Source organism: Lutra lutra, chromosome 6 (genome assembly GCF_902655055.1).
Source record: "Lutra lutra chromosome 6, mLutLut1.2, whole genome shotgun sequence".
NCBI classification, from domain to species: domain Eukaryota; kingdom Metazoa; phylum Chordata; class Mammalia; order Carnivora; family Mustelidae; genus Lutra; species Lutra lutra.
The window spans coordinates 141440216-141455033 of record NC_062283.1 but is presented as its reverse complement, the minus strand read 5'-3'; the positions used below and the strand labels follow the sequence as shown (position 1 = coordinate 141455033).

At 42.4% G+C, this 14818-nt stretch overlaps 1 protein-coding gene across 3 annotated transcripts in view; it reads left to right on the top strand.

Annotated features, from left to right (window-relative positions):
- Window positions 1-11721: 11721 nt before the first annotated feature.
- The window catches only part of CNKSR3 (CNKSR family member 3), an 87421-nt gene continuing 84324 nt past the window's right edge, over window positions 11722-14818 (top strand). For 2 of the 3 annotated variants that reach the window (XM_047733010.1, XM_047733008.1), the window contains exon 1: window positions 11722-12516. Coding sequence is in view for 1 of the 3 variants with exons in the window: in XM_047733008.1 (XP_047588964.1) it covers window positions 12465-12516 (52 nt within the window). In the remaining 2 variants the exon portion in view is untranslated. Of the gene's footprint in view, window positions 12517-13538; window positions 13629-14818 lie in introns of those variants that run through there. The other variant, XM_047733009.1, reaches the window with a different exon arrangement.

The following is a 14818-nucleotide window of genomic DNA, read 5'->3' as shown; positions in this document are numbered from 1 at the left end:
GAATAATCAACTTAGTAGAGAAGGATTTAGTGGGACACAGGGGAAAAATAATTACTTGAGTAGATGGGTCTTTAGATACAAATAGGAAAGCTGCTGAAAACAAAACCAACAGTCCTATCTGGCTCCGTAGTATACACAGGAAAGCAACAGCTTAGCAAGTGTTGAAAATGAACACTGTATTGTTTATTTTGGCTCTTAGAAGACTGACCACATTGTACTCATGTTACTGTCTCTCAGCATTTTCAAGTTATCAATAGAGTTCATCGTATCCATTCTCCCACACTCGATTCAGGGGTTGTGTGTGTGTGTGTGTGTGTGTGTGTGTGTGTGTGTACGTGTGTTTGGTTATTGTTTTGATTTTTGTTTTTCTTCTTTCTTTCTTTTTTTTCTTTTGCTTGTTTTTCTATAGAACTCTTTCTTCTCATATTGTTCATTGGTTAGCACTATGTGGAGAGATTATAGAATTTTATCTCCAGTTCAGTCTTTTCCTTTTGTCAACAAATAGTTTCACAGATACCCTATGTAATAAAATTATCTTAACATTAGAAAAGTCATCCCATCTTTACTATAAATATTATTATCATTTAACCACTTTGCTGAAGTTTAGCTTACTACTGATAAAATACTTGTTTTTTTTAATCCTCCACTCTTCATCTGATAGAGATTATGATGAATTCCTCACATGATTTATACACTCAAGAAATATTTATTGTGCACCTACTCAGTGTCATGCATTGTTTTTCACTGCAAGTGCACAGCACTAAACAAAAAAAGGGAAGTGTTTTGCTTTCATGCAGTATACATTCTAAAGGGATGGGACCAACAGTGGAGACATCAATAATTTGAGATAGTAACATACCGTTTATCTATGTGATTGAAATCTTATGGTAGAAATGGTTCAGATATTCTATATTAGTTATCTATTATTGCATAACTTACCACAAAACTTAACAGCATAAATATGAGGCAGGAATCCATCAAAATCCTTGAGAAGAACACAGGCAGCAACCTCTTCGACCTCAGTCACAACAATTTCTTTCTAGAAATATTGCCAAAGGCAAGGGAAGCAGGAGCAAAAATGAACTGTTGGGACTTCATCAAGATCAAAAGCTTTTGCACAGCAAAGGAAATAATCAACAAAACCAAAAGACAATGGACAGAATGGGAGAAGATATTCGCAAATGACATATCTGGTAAAGGACTAGTATCCAAAATCTATAGAGAACTTAAATACTTAAACTCAACACCCAAAGAACAAATAATCCAAACAAGAACTGGACAGAAGACATGAAGAGACATTTCTGTAAAGAAGATATCCAAATGGCCAATGACACATGAAAAAGTGGTCAACATCATTTGGCATCAGGGAAATACATATCAAAACCACAATGAAATACCACCTCACACCAGTCAGAATGGCTGAAATTAATAAGTTAGGAAATGACAGATGCTGGCGAGGATGCAGAGATAGGGGAACCCTCCTACACTGTTGGTGGGAATGCAAGCTGGAGCAACCACTCTGGAAAACAGCATGAAGGTTCCTCAAAAAGTTGAAAATAGAGCTACCTTATGACCCAGTAGTTGCACTACTGGGTATTTACCCTAAAGATACAAATGTAGTGATCCGAAGGGGCATGTGCACCCGAATGTTTATAGCAGCAGTGTCCACAATATTCCTCTTCCCAAACTATGGGAAGAGCCCAGATGTCCATCAACAGATGAATGGATAAAGAAGATGAGGTACATATATGCAATGGAATACTATGCAGCCATCAAAAGAAAAAGAAATCTTGTCATTTGCAATGACGTGGGTGGAACTAGCTCTTATGCTAAACAAAATAAGTCAATCAGAGAAAGACAAGTATCATATGGTCTCACTGATATGAGGAATTTGAGAAACAAGACAGAGGATCATAGGGGAAGGGAGGAAAAAAATGAAACAAGATGAAACCAGAGACGGAGACAAACCATAAGAAACTCTTAATCTCAGGAAACAAACTGAGGGTTGCTAGGTGGAGGGGGGTGATAGGGATGGGGGGGCTGGGTGATGGACTTTGGGGAGGTTATGTGCTATGGTGAGTGCTGTGAAATGTGTAAGACTGATGATTCGCAGACCTGTACCCCTGAAACAAACAACATATTATATGTTAATAATAAAAGAACTTAGCAGCATAAAGCAATAAATGTTCATGTCTCACTTACTTTCCATGAGTCAGTCATCTGGAGTTGGCTTCGCTAGGGGTTCTGCTTAGGGCCTCTCAATCAAGATCTTGACCAAGGCTGCAGATATTTGAAGGCTCAACTGGGATTGAAGGATTACTTCCGAGGCAGCTGACTTCCGCGGCTGGCAGGTTAGTGCTGGTTGTGGCAGGAAGCCCCAGTTCTGGGCCACACGGACCTCTCTGCAGGGCCTCCTAGGGTTCCTCACAGCATGGAAGCTGGCTTCTCCCACAGGGACTGATCCAACAGTCTGATAGGCAGAAGCCACATGCTCTTTAAGACATAGTCTCCAAGTCACTGTCTTCACTTCTGCCATGTTCTATGGGAAGCAAGTCACTCACTCAAGAGGAAGGGAATCAACCTCTTCCTCTTGAACGGGAGATGTCAAAGAATTTGCAAACGTATTTTAAAACCTGCAGAATTAGTTTGACACTATTTCAAAATTAATTTTGCTTTATTTTATATCCAGTATAAAGTATGTTAGTATATTGTACCTTATTTTACAGCTGTTTTTTTATTGTTTATTACTAATTTTGGGCAAAGCATCATTTGGCTTGAGGTTCATTCTTTTCTTACTGTTTTGGGTTGTTTTGCCACTATGTGTCAGTGGTGTTTAGGGTTTCATTATTGCAAACATTTGATATTTCTTTTTTCAACTATGGGGTTAGCTGATGGATTTAAGGTCGCTTATTATCACTTCACGTTTGTATGGAACAGGATTATCTAAATGACTGGAGACTGGACTTTCATGGCCCAGGGTTCAAATAAAAGCCCCTCTGGTTCTCAAGTAAGTTACTTCTGATGGACCTTCTTTTGTCTATAGAAACAAAGCTCCTGTGTGGAAGCCTTAGGCTTGTCTGTACATAAATGCCGTACCAGGGGATGAACATTTAAAATTGTGGTCGGCTACCCTTTAGTTCAGAAGCTTGGTGAGAGATTGTGTATCCTTACTTAGAGGCTGTAAACAGCATATAGGGAAATGAAGGCAAAAGAATAAATCTTGGGCCATTTGTCTATAATATCTGAATATTTGGTTGGAGCAGATGAGAGGCTCCCCTTTGTGGCCCGTGTCTGATGATGGTTCCTCTTAAGGACTGAAATGTCAAATTTGGAATTCATCAGGCTCAACTTTTCTCCATGACCAGACTTCCCCTTTGGGCAGTCTTCCATGGGAAGCCTTTAGGGAGTCTTTAAGAGTATGGCAGCTCTCCTGGAGGTGGACAATGATTTAGCCTCTACACTTTTGGGCATAAAGGACTCTTGTCAACTTTATAAGACCCCCTTTTCCCAGAAGGGAATGCTTTTAAGTTTCTTGGTGGATTATTTAGTAACTGAAGATAACACCATTCTTTGAATTGTTCCAATTTTTTACAACAAGTAACCACAGAGACAAGTGCTATCAGAAGAAATAGGAAAAAAAAAATTGTATAAAAGATAATCAGTCAGACTTCAGACCTTGTCAGTTATGTGAAGATTTCATTTCTATTCCTAGATCCTGCCCTAAATAGAAGAAGCTGGTGACGGAGTCAGATATTAAAGAGAAAAGGGGAAGTAGGAGAGACATTTTTTCTCTCTTTGCATTGGTGGAAGAGTTTAGTGTCTTAAATATCTCAGAATATCTCAGACATTTCTTGTTGTACAGAGACACGGACTGAGGAAGATGGAAGCTCATTCTGTCAGAAAGACCTAATATTTTACACAATGAATGTGGAATAAAAAAAAAAATCAAGTGCTGATTAAAGCCATACTTGTATCTGGGAATTCCTTTGTAGGAGGGGGCAAAACTCAGATGTATTTATGTGGATTTTTAAACAATGGTAGGGAGTGCAGCGGTGGTTAAAAATATGATGATATATCTATAGCTATATCTATAAATCTATAAATCCATAGAGCTGAGAGAGACTTTATAGATGGGTTGATTCTCTCTGGCCTCTGAGTCCAGAGAGATCAGAGAGGTGAAATGATTTAGTGAATCATGACTTGGTGAAAGGATATGGGCACCGCTCATATTAGAACATTCTGGTACATGGTTTTGTTTTGTTTTCTAGGAAAACAAAATGGCTGAATTTAGGTTTTCACTCTTTATAAAATAGTAATTTAATTAGAGATCTTTTTATGGATATGTTTTCATCTGAAGGGGGAGAAAGGAAAAAGCCACAGAATTAAATAAAATTTAAATTGTTAAACAAACTAGTGAAATTAAACAGTGTGTGCCCTTAAGATCTCCTGAATAGGGGGAGCCCAAAGTGAAGGGGGCTAGAAATGCGAAAGCCGTTTGGGTCCTAAATGAAATTGGGGCACCTTACTTCACACCAGGTAACATTTCTTTCCTGGGCAGCCAGACTGTCAAGGAGGAGCCAGAGTTAGCACTGGTGCCTAGTCGTAGTAATGTGTTTTTCTGTGCATTTAGTATTTTTACTTATTTTATTTTAATACTGGCAGAAACGAAACCTTTAGCTTGACAACCCAAGTATGATCTGCTATGATTACAGTATTGACAGCTTTTGGCAAACTGTATAACTTCATTTTGACAAATTGCTTATGTTCATTCTATGGTTAAAATCTATAAATAATATACAGAAGCCCGAGCCTCCTCCTTTTTCTCCCCTTATCACTATTCTATTTCCTATTTTCAAAGGCAGTGTCGCCAACTGATTTTACAGCCCTGTGGACTCACTGCAGACAGGAAGGAATCGGTCAGGTCTCGAGGCAAAACCGCCTTCCTCTCATTCGCCCCCAACAACTGACACTTGGTTATTTGAAAAAGAGAAATTTGAAGTTAGAAGGATTCTTAAAGTCCCTATAGACCTAAATCCTCCATATATAGTCCCAAAGAGGCTGGCTTGCTTAACGTTATACAGCTGGCTGTAGACTCATTAAGAGATTGAGATAATAAAGTTAGTTGGGACCTCAAAGAGTTTCCTTTCAAAAGGTGAATGATCTGAGAAAGGACATTCTTTTTAGGCCAGTGTTGCAGCCCAGCCTCTTGGTGTTGTCTGGGGCCCAGCCAGTGAGACCAGCATCAGAATTACTCTGGTACCCTGCTTGCCCTGGCTGGCCACTGTGTAGCATCCGCTGGCGTCATTCTAATGAGCAGGACAGAAGTGAGGCCTGCTGGTTACATCTGTGGGATTCTGCAGGTACCCCCCTTTGTTTGGTTCTACCCAGCAACAGGGGATTTCCTGGGACTCGAGTACCTGGAGTTTAACCACCAAAGGGCTTTCTGTCGACCTCTAAACAGGGGTTCCTCCAGTTCTTGGAATCTCTTCTACTCCCACCCTACAGCTGTTTCTCTGGGAGAAAGCTCAGGAGAAGGAGGAAAAAGTGAAAAAAGAATGAATTTAACTCCATTCCTCTGTAACTAAAAGCAAAACTTCAGGGGAGCTCAGATGGAAAAAAGAGATTTGATCTGGGCTTTTTTTTTTTTTTCCCCCTGGGGGCAGTACATATTTTATTTTATTTTATTTTTATTTTTATTTATTTATTTTTTTAAAAAGATTTTATTTATTTATTTGACAGACAGAGATCGTAAGTAGGCAGAGAGGCAGGCAGAGAGAGAGGAGGAAGCAGGCTCCCCGCCGAGCAGAGAGTCTGATGTGGGGCTCGATCCCAGGACCCCGGGATCATGACTTGAGCTGAAGGCAGAAGCCTTAACCCACTGAGCCACCCAGGTGCCCCTGTGCATATTTTAAAACAGTTACTGTTGCTATCACTTGTGAGCTGGTAGTGGGTTTCAGGAACCATTTTGCTGACTTTTTGGCAACAGGTGTGAGTTTTCGTGTTCAATTAGACCTCTGGGAGTGTTCTTAAAATCCTATGGAATCATTTGACTCTCTACAGGAAAACACTGATTGGTATTAATTTTCATCCTTTTCTTTTTGATTTTGAAGTAGACTGAAGCACTTCCTGCTCTTCTGCTGTGTTCTTTTTCTTCCCACCTTCCCCCATCCCAAATGATTATAGTATTTCCAAATACAAGGGGCTAGTGGTAGAAAATTAAGGAGTAGGGAGGGTCCTGTTCCAGGCTCGAATGACTAAGGATTCAAGTAGGAGGAATAAAAGTGCTGTTAGTGAAAATCTGGTTCTGTTCTTAATGGTGGCTGCATAATTTACATACCTTTGGTGGGTCAAAACCATGAAGAAATGGCCCTCCTCTGAACACAATTGTGACTCTGTAATAAAAGCAAACATCCTGTAGACTGAACTCCAAGTTCATTAAGGTTGCTAATTAGAGTCTGGAGCATTTGGATATGTATTTCAATTTGATTTGAAATGTCATTGTGAGTATTTTTGTTAGACAAAACTCACATTAGAAAAATAGAAAATACTAAATAAACAATTATTTTTACGTTCTTATTGACCTTTTAAGGAATCTGGTAAAATGTTGGGTTAGAATGTTGAGTTGCATTTACGAAACTCAGACCTGTGTTTTATTTCTAATGTTAAATACTCAGTTGGCCCATTTAAATTATAGTTTTATTTTTAGGTTTAGGAGACTTTAAAAAATTAGTCTTTTTTTTTTACACCCCCAATTTTTGTCTGTCATTATCAACATGGAGTTTATATTTGAAACAAAAATCAGGTTTCATTGTGTAATGGTTAGCACTCTGGACTCTAAATCAAAAATCATTGAGTCTGAAACTCTTGGTAGAGTATGTACTGTCTTGGAGATTATGAGTCCTACAAAGTTAAAACGAAACTATAAGAACAACTGGGGCAAATGGCATTCTGTTCTTTCTGGACACTCTGCAACTTGATAGCTGGAATGAAAAGGAGCATAAATCCACGGGGGAAATGCAGGATTGATGGTTCCTTCTTTGTGTATAGCATACTGCTTTGTTAGCGGCGTTAGCCCTTGTGGGTCAGGAAGCTCAACTCTTCTGTGGGTATTTCTTCATATAACAACTCTTCAAAACTACAGCTATAAATCCTGGAAAATAGATTTAACAGTGTCACTGTTTCTCTTTTTTGTTAGAAAAGTCTAATCAGCATCTCCAAGTCTGATTTAAAATAGGTGAGGTTTTTGAACATTTATCCAATTGATGTTGATCTCAGAGTTACAGATGGGGCTCAGGAAAAAGAAAGCCAACTATCGGCTTTCCTACTGCAGGATGACTTAATTAATGTAACCGAATGATCAAAAGAATTACAATAAGTAGGGCAGCACTTGTGAGACTTAAGAACAACAACAACAACAAAAAACAACACAGTAAAAAAAGTTTGAGGACTCGACTACCTGAATTTTCTGATGGGGAACCTGGTATTTAGGAAGATAACTATTACCATGGTGTGAAGAATTCAGACCAAATGGAATTGAGTGGAAGACAACATCAGCAGCAGCCTGGATAATTTAGTTAACCGCTGGTTTTGCAGTGAGGTAATGTCGTAGATAAGAATGCGTCGCTCTAACTGCAGGAAGCCTCACAGGCAGCATTTTGCAGAATTGTGTGGGATTGCTCGAGATAAAAGATAACTTAAGAGACATACACAAGACAATTATATGTGAAGAAAACATTAAATAGTCTGGAATGTTCTGAAAATAGGAAAGGCAACGTGATGGGAAGAAAAGGATAATTAAGAGGACCTCAGATTGTAAGATAAAGCTGAATTTTTGGAGTAGCTTGCCTTATTTATTTTTTTCTTTCATTCCAGAAAAAAGCCATGAAACAGTGCTGTGGAGTGGGGAAGGAGATTGGGTCTTTACAGATTAATAATCTGCTTAAAAGTTTCCTTATTTTGCTATTCCCGTATTTGTCAAATAAATTATACTAATAACCACTAATCCAAAATGTTCCATCCTTAGTTCTCCAATTAAAAAATTAATAAAATATGGACTGGTTCAAAATGTTAATATCACATTGACCATTAAAACTTACTGGGCCTATCAGGGTACTGTTCTCTGATAAGGGCTATGGATAAAATCCACCCCTCAGAAAATCACATAATGCCTTTGATCTATAAATATTACTGGCATTAGGGGCACCTGGGTGACTCAGTCGGTTAAGTGTCCTACTCCTGATCTCAGCTTAGGTCTTGATCTCAGGGTCATGAGTTCAAGCCCTGTTTGGGCTACTACATTTTATATATATAAATATTTATATATATAACTGTATATATATTTTATATATGTATATATATTTCTATATAAATCTGTGTGTGTGTATACACACACACACACACACACACACATACACATACACATATACTGGCATTTGTTTCTGAATCTTCCTTGGGCCTCGTTAAATGCCTTACAAGTACTGAATGAATTATTTCATTGGTTGAATAAATGACCTCTATATTCGAGGAGACCCAAAGTCAGGAAAATGAAGGAGCTGGAGGAGAAATCTAGATGTGAGTTCTAGTATCAGTTCTACAAATTTAGTTCCGTTTAGAAGAGGATTTCTTCAGCTTCTTGCTGTGGATCATGAATTGTGGTAGACATCAAGGTCCAAATGAGTAATTCTGCTTCTGAAGAAGACGGCACCGCGGTGGTTGGGTTCTGTGCATGCACACCTGTACCGTGTAATAGAGCTACAGATTACAGCTAGCAGAGAAGAAAACTTAGCAAATTTACAAACGATCTTTTTGTATATACACTTTCATTTCCAAAGCTATTTACCTAAGATTCTGCCTTTATTATGTGCCTTTATTATGTGACTCGGATGTCTTCAGGTTTGCCTTTCAGACAGGAAGGGAGGCCTCCCTAAAACTTTCACATGCTAACAACTGTAATTAAAGTAGAAGGCCTTATTTAAATAGTAATTAGCCTTCAGGATTTGAAGTGTAAACAGAACGCTAATTCATTTAGATGGTTAATTGGTCTTCTGGGTTAGAGATCTTAGCATGGCCTTCCTCTTTAGCTATGATGTATTTATGTACTGAGTACAGACAGTGTTGACTCATTGGGATGAAATTTTGCAAAATCTTGCTTGACTCTCAGAATTTTAGCTTTTAAACTCCCCAGGAATGACTAATGCAAGTGAATTTTAAGGTGTTGTGAAAAACTTCAAGTAAAATTCTATGGCAAAATTGTTAACACTTCACTTTTCTTCATAATCACAGGGACCATATGGCCCAATTTATTCATGCTATTCCCATGCCTTAGCATTAGATATTCAGGAATATCTTGGTTTGGAGATTGTGTGGTCATCCTCAGCATAATTAAAAATGACAATATACAGTGATTGCTGTAACAAAAGGTGTGGTTATATTTTCTAGTGAACCCAATGACAAATGTCAGAGTCCCTTTCCCTACTCTCTGCCATAAAGATGGCTATCACGTGATATTATTAAGGTTAAAATGTCATCTTTTTTGAAGGTCATTTACTCTACCAGGAAGTTTGTCATTGCCTTTGCCAAGTTTGCTAGTCTACCAATAACTCTTGCTCCAAAAAAAAAAAGTATTTGATAACTGCATATCTGTGATGTGTTTGCTCAGTCCTAGAGATAAGTTGCATGGAAGGTGGGTCTGATGTTGTTTCACTTTTTTTTTTTTATTTATTTTTTATTTTTTTTTAAAGATTTTATTTATTTATTTGACAGAGAGAAATCACAAGTAGGCAGAGAGGCAGGCAGAGAGAGAGAGGAGGAAGCAGGCTTCCTGCTGAGCAGAAAGCCCGATGTGGGGCTTGAACCCAGGACCTGGGATCATGACCTGAGCCGAAGGCAGCGGCTTAACCCACTGAGCCACCCAGGCGCCCCTGTTTCACTTTTTAAAGTGTTTTTTCTTCTTACTTCAGCTCATCAGAGTGTACAACAGATGCTTAGGCCTGCTGCTAGCCATCTTCTCAGCATAAACATCCCACCAGACTTGTATAAATAGTACCTAACACACTAATTCAACAAATATTTAGTGTCTGCAGTGGCTGGCACATAGGAGACATTCACAGGTATTAATTGAGTGAATAAATACTCCCACACCTTTGGCTTGGGTGTGAGGTGCTACCAGGGAGGAGGTAGGAAGAGGGAAGGGAGAGAAAGCTCCACATGATATCAGGTAGGCTCCGCCTTCAAGTCTCCAAGGGGAAGGTGTGAATAAGTAATCCTAATTGAAGGTAAGACTCGTTCAGTGCCGGAAGAATCTGTGAGTGGGTGTTAGAGCTCACTCTGGCTGGGACGGGTGTTCAGCGGAGGCTTTGAAGGTGGAGAGGTATTCAAATTTAGGATTTTTTCCTCTGTTCAGGGTTCATTTTGGCCCCAGATTGAGTCTCATGAAATGTGGAAGGACCCTCCTGCCGTCGGTTTCTGCAATTACGTACTTGATGTTTGTTGTTTTGCTGTTTTTTGTTTTGGCTGGCTAGCAACTTTCCCTTCAAGATTGATGACTAATCCGAATGAGCATCAGCTCACTTCGCAAATATGACTATTACAATACAGCAATAAATAATGCTAAAAGCTACCAATTTATTGTGATTCACTTGAGCTACCAAGTTGAAATATCATTGCAGTAGCATGACTAAAAGAAGAGAGCTGAGTCCTGCAGGGTAACCATTACCATACTAACTCCAGCCTGCCAAGCACCTTCTACTCAGTAAGAGGAGGACAGCCTTTCCCAGGGCATGTCAGAAAGTGATTGCTTTCCATTAGTGCAGGGATGGAGTGTGAGCTGGTCTTCAATCCCTGGGTGCTTGCTGTGACAGCCTCCTTGCCCCTGACTGCCACCCAAGACCTAAGTAGGAAAACAGAAGGGGATGGGAGTAGATACACAAGGGGCCAAAGTTTTCATGTAAGACAAGAGTGCGATAAAGCTGAGAATGAAGTGACTGGCTCCATTTCCTCTTGCCTCAGAAATCAGGCTATTTCCTCCCCAACTCCTCTGGCTTTGCCTAACTGCCAACATTCTCGGTTGGGCACCTTCAGATGCTTTGGGCCTTTTGTTGCCAAGGTCCATCTCAAAGGCAAGATTCGTGGGACTCTGTGGCCCAAATCATCCCAGAGTCAAGAGAACTTGGCCCATATCCAGAGTTAAAATGAGAGAGAATTGCTCTTACACACTGGCCTTGAAGATTCAACAGGGAAGGCTTAGTTTGAAAATGAGTAAAAGGATGAACATATATACGTGGAGGGCCAGTTTTTCACTGCATATTAGAATGGGTGAAGCCGAGAGTGAAGCGACTAGCAGTTTCCTGGTAAGCTTGCTGTCTTTGGAGAACAAAATAACATCGGGCTGGTGTTTAGGGCATTTACCAAAAAAGTGAGTTACATTGTCACAATGTTACCTAAAATATGAAGCAAAATAATTTTGCCCTGAGATATTTAAAAGGAGGAAGGCTTAATCGCCGAGCAATGCTGATGCAAAGCACTGAAAATGAACAGAACGTGCAGATCCTACTTTTTTTTTTTTTTTTTTTTTTTTTTTAGTGTATTGTTGCTCACACTGAGACTGACTGTTCTGCTACCAATAGGACCCGGGCTCACCCGAGCCAAAGGGCTGGCCAGGATGCACGCACGATCTACAACCCGCCTCTTGAAAAGGAAGGTAAGGCCCGGGACACTCAGACCGTGTGTGCGAAGGGCTTAGAGAAAGTAACCCGAGTCGGCCTTTTCGGGCGGAACCACCCCCTCCTACGAGTTTCACTGGGTCCTCGGCCCCGCCCCTCTTTTATTCGGAGAGCAGCGCGGAGAGCTGAAACTTTGTAATCCGAGCGCGCTCACCCGCGCTCCTCCCAGCCCGAGTCCAGCCCCCAAAGGGAGGTGCAGGAGGTGGGACCTGCGGCCGGGAAGGCTCGGGGACGCCGGCGCACGCGGAGCGGAGACCCCGGGAGAGCACGCCGCGAAGAGAAGGAGCTGGAGGGGGAGCGGAGCCCGCGGCGGACGAGCCGGGGGAAGTGGCCCGGACCATCCGCATAGTCGAGAGGTGGGGAGCAGCTGGGCCCAAAGGGTCCCGTTCCGAGCCGAGGCCAGGGGCCCTGGGGTCACGGTCCCGCGTCCCCGCAGCTGCCGTCGCCCAGGAGCTGCAGCTGTGCCCGTGCTCCCGGCGGCGACGGGGAGGAGGAGGAGCTGCAGCTGGACGGTGGCAGCTGGAGGAGGAGCCGCGCGACTGTCCCGTGTGCCCGGGAGGGGGCCGCGCTGTCCTGGCTTAGCCGCTCTGGGATGACCCGCTGACCGCGGCCATGCAGCCTTGACGGGGCGCTCCGGCGCACGGGGACCAGCCGCGGGGCGCGCCCTCTCGGGAAGGACAGCGGGCCCGGGTAGTAAGACTTGAACCGCCGACTCTCGCCCAGCTGGGAGCAAAGCCGTGCACCATGGAGCCCGTGACCAAGTGGAGCCCCAAGCAAGTGGTGGACTGGACTAGAGGTGAGCGGGTCTGGGGGGCCCCGGCGCGTCCAGTCCAGGGATGGGGCGGGCGGGGAGCTGGGCTGTGGGGGTGCTCAGCCGCTCTTCAGGCGAGACGCGTTGGGAGCGCAGCGCGGTGACAATACAAACTTCTTCCGAGTGGTTTGTGCATCCCTAACTCTTGTGCCTGCTTTTGGGGGTGCGGATGTGGCAAGCCGAGGGGAGCCCCCGTCGTGAAGCCGTGGAGGGGAGATGGCCGTTCTGTGGACAGTGAGGGCTGGGGGTGCGGATCTCGGGACTTGGGGGAAGGGCTGTGCGGGACCCGGGCGCCGTCCCTGCCTGCGTGCGGTGCCGCGCTCCTAGGCTGCGGGTCCCGGGGCTGAGAGGCACAAGGCGCCTTTGTGTGGGCGGCTCCCCTCGGACCTCGTAAATGCCGCCTGCCCAGAGTAGTTCGCAGGCGTGACGGGGCGGTTGGACAGGTAGAGACTCCAGCGGCTCGCCGAGCCTCTGTTTTTGTTGGAGGAGGCCACAGGGCAGCCCAGGAGCCCGCATTGAGGCATTCGCGCCGGGGAGAAGCCTTTAGCCAGACTCCCTGGACTCGGTGACCTGCTCGAGAAGGTGCCAGTACCCCCTGTGCGGTGCATTATTATTATTATTACTATTATTATTATTATTATTTTTAGGCCACATTTAGACCTCGGGAAGAAGAGATCTCTTAGAATAACTGTCCCGGGTTGTACAGTATTGGGGATGAGGAAAAACAGTGGGGTGGGGTGGTAATGGGGGATTGAGCAGGGATAGAAGCTCCTAGGTCCAGTGGTCTGGCTTGCTTTTTTTATGCCTGCCGGTATTTCCAAGGAGGAGTGATGAGTTTCCGCAAGCCTCTTCCTACTTTTCCAAAAAAACGAAGCCCACAGAAACAACCACTGTTTTCATGGGTTCTTCCAGCTTATCATCTCTTTTGTTTCAAGTTACTATTTTTTCTTTTTACTATTTTCTTTCTTCTATCTGCTCTTCCAGGTGAGGAATGGTGTCCTTTCTCAGTAATAATAACTAGAATTGTATAGCGCTTTACAGTTTGCTAAGAACTGTCTCTCTGTTATTGCCTTTGGTCATCACAGTAAGCCTGTGAGGTAGGTAATACTGGTAAGATCAGGTCATCTTTCCAACTGTCTCACCCGTGGCTGGGGCGTAATGGAAACCGGTCACCTCTGCATCTCATTTCTCATGCCTGCATAGTACACAGAGACCACGTGGAATGGGATGTTCTAGATATATGGGACATTATGGGATGTGTCAGTGGGGAATACTTGATCATTTCCACTGGGAGCAGGAAAGGGATATAGTTCTGAGAAGAGCCTTGTGCAGGGACCAAAATTTCCTGGGTTCTTATTTAAAATGAGGATGAAAACAACACAGATGTGTACATTGGTGATTGGTTTGCCCAGGTAAAGAGTAAATAGCATTGCTAGTGCTTGGCACAAGGCATTACCTTAAAAGCTTGTAAGTTCCTGGGCCCTGTTTTGCAACTGGGTATGTTTTCCCTGTTCAAGATACTACTGGATTCCCCAACCAGTGACTTGCCAAGACTGAGTTGGTTGATCTGGTTTACCTATGTGTCTATCATAGAAGGAACTCAAGTAAAAGATTATTTTCAGCAGTGTTTGACCTCCAGAGCTGTTCTGTCCAATAGCATAGCCACAGGTGGCTCTTAAGCCCTGGCGGTGGGCTGGTCAAAATTGTAAGGTGTTATAAGTGTAAGATAAACATATGTGAAGTCTTAGTACAAAGAAATGAATGTATATTATCTCAATTTTTCATATTTCACTACATGTTGAGGTGACTATTTTTGGATATATTGGGTTAAATAAAATTTATGATTAAAATTAACTTTACCTGCTTATTTTTATCTTAATGGTGGCCCCTAAAAAGTGAAAAATTACACACATGAGTCACATTTGTGGCGTGCAGTATATTTCTCTTGGAGCTGTACTGCTCCGGAGTCAAGAAAGGGTTACAGTTTATCACTCTGGTTTTCCTGAGTCCCTGCCAGCCTTCTTGATAACATACAACTAGAAAAATGGTAACAGGCACACAGGAAGATTATGGAGTGAGATCTTCACACCCTCAAGATTCGTGTCTTTTTTTTTTTGGTCCCTCTTGGGATTGGGAGAAGAGAAGTGTAAATTCACATCCTGTTATGTTTGTTTAGCATCTAAAAGGAAGAGCAGATTCAAAGGTTTTTGGCATCCAGTTCCCTTGACGTTAGGACTTGCAATTGCTTTCATTTAGGAAAAGTTTCCTACTGATGTGAAAGAGCAGT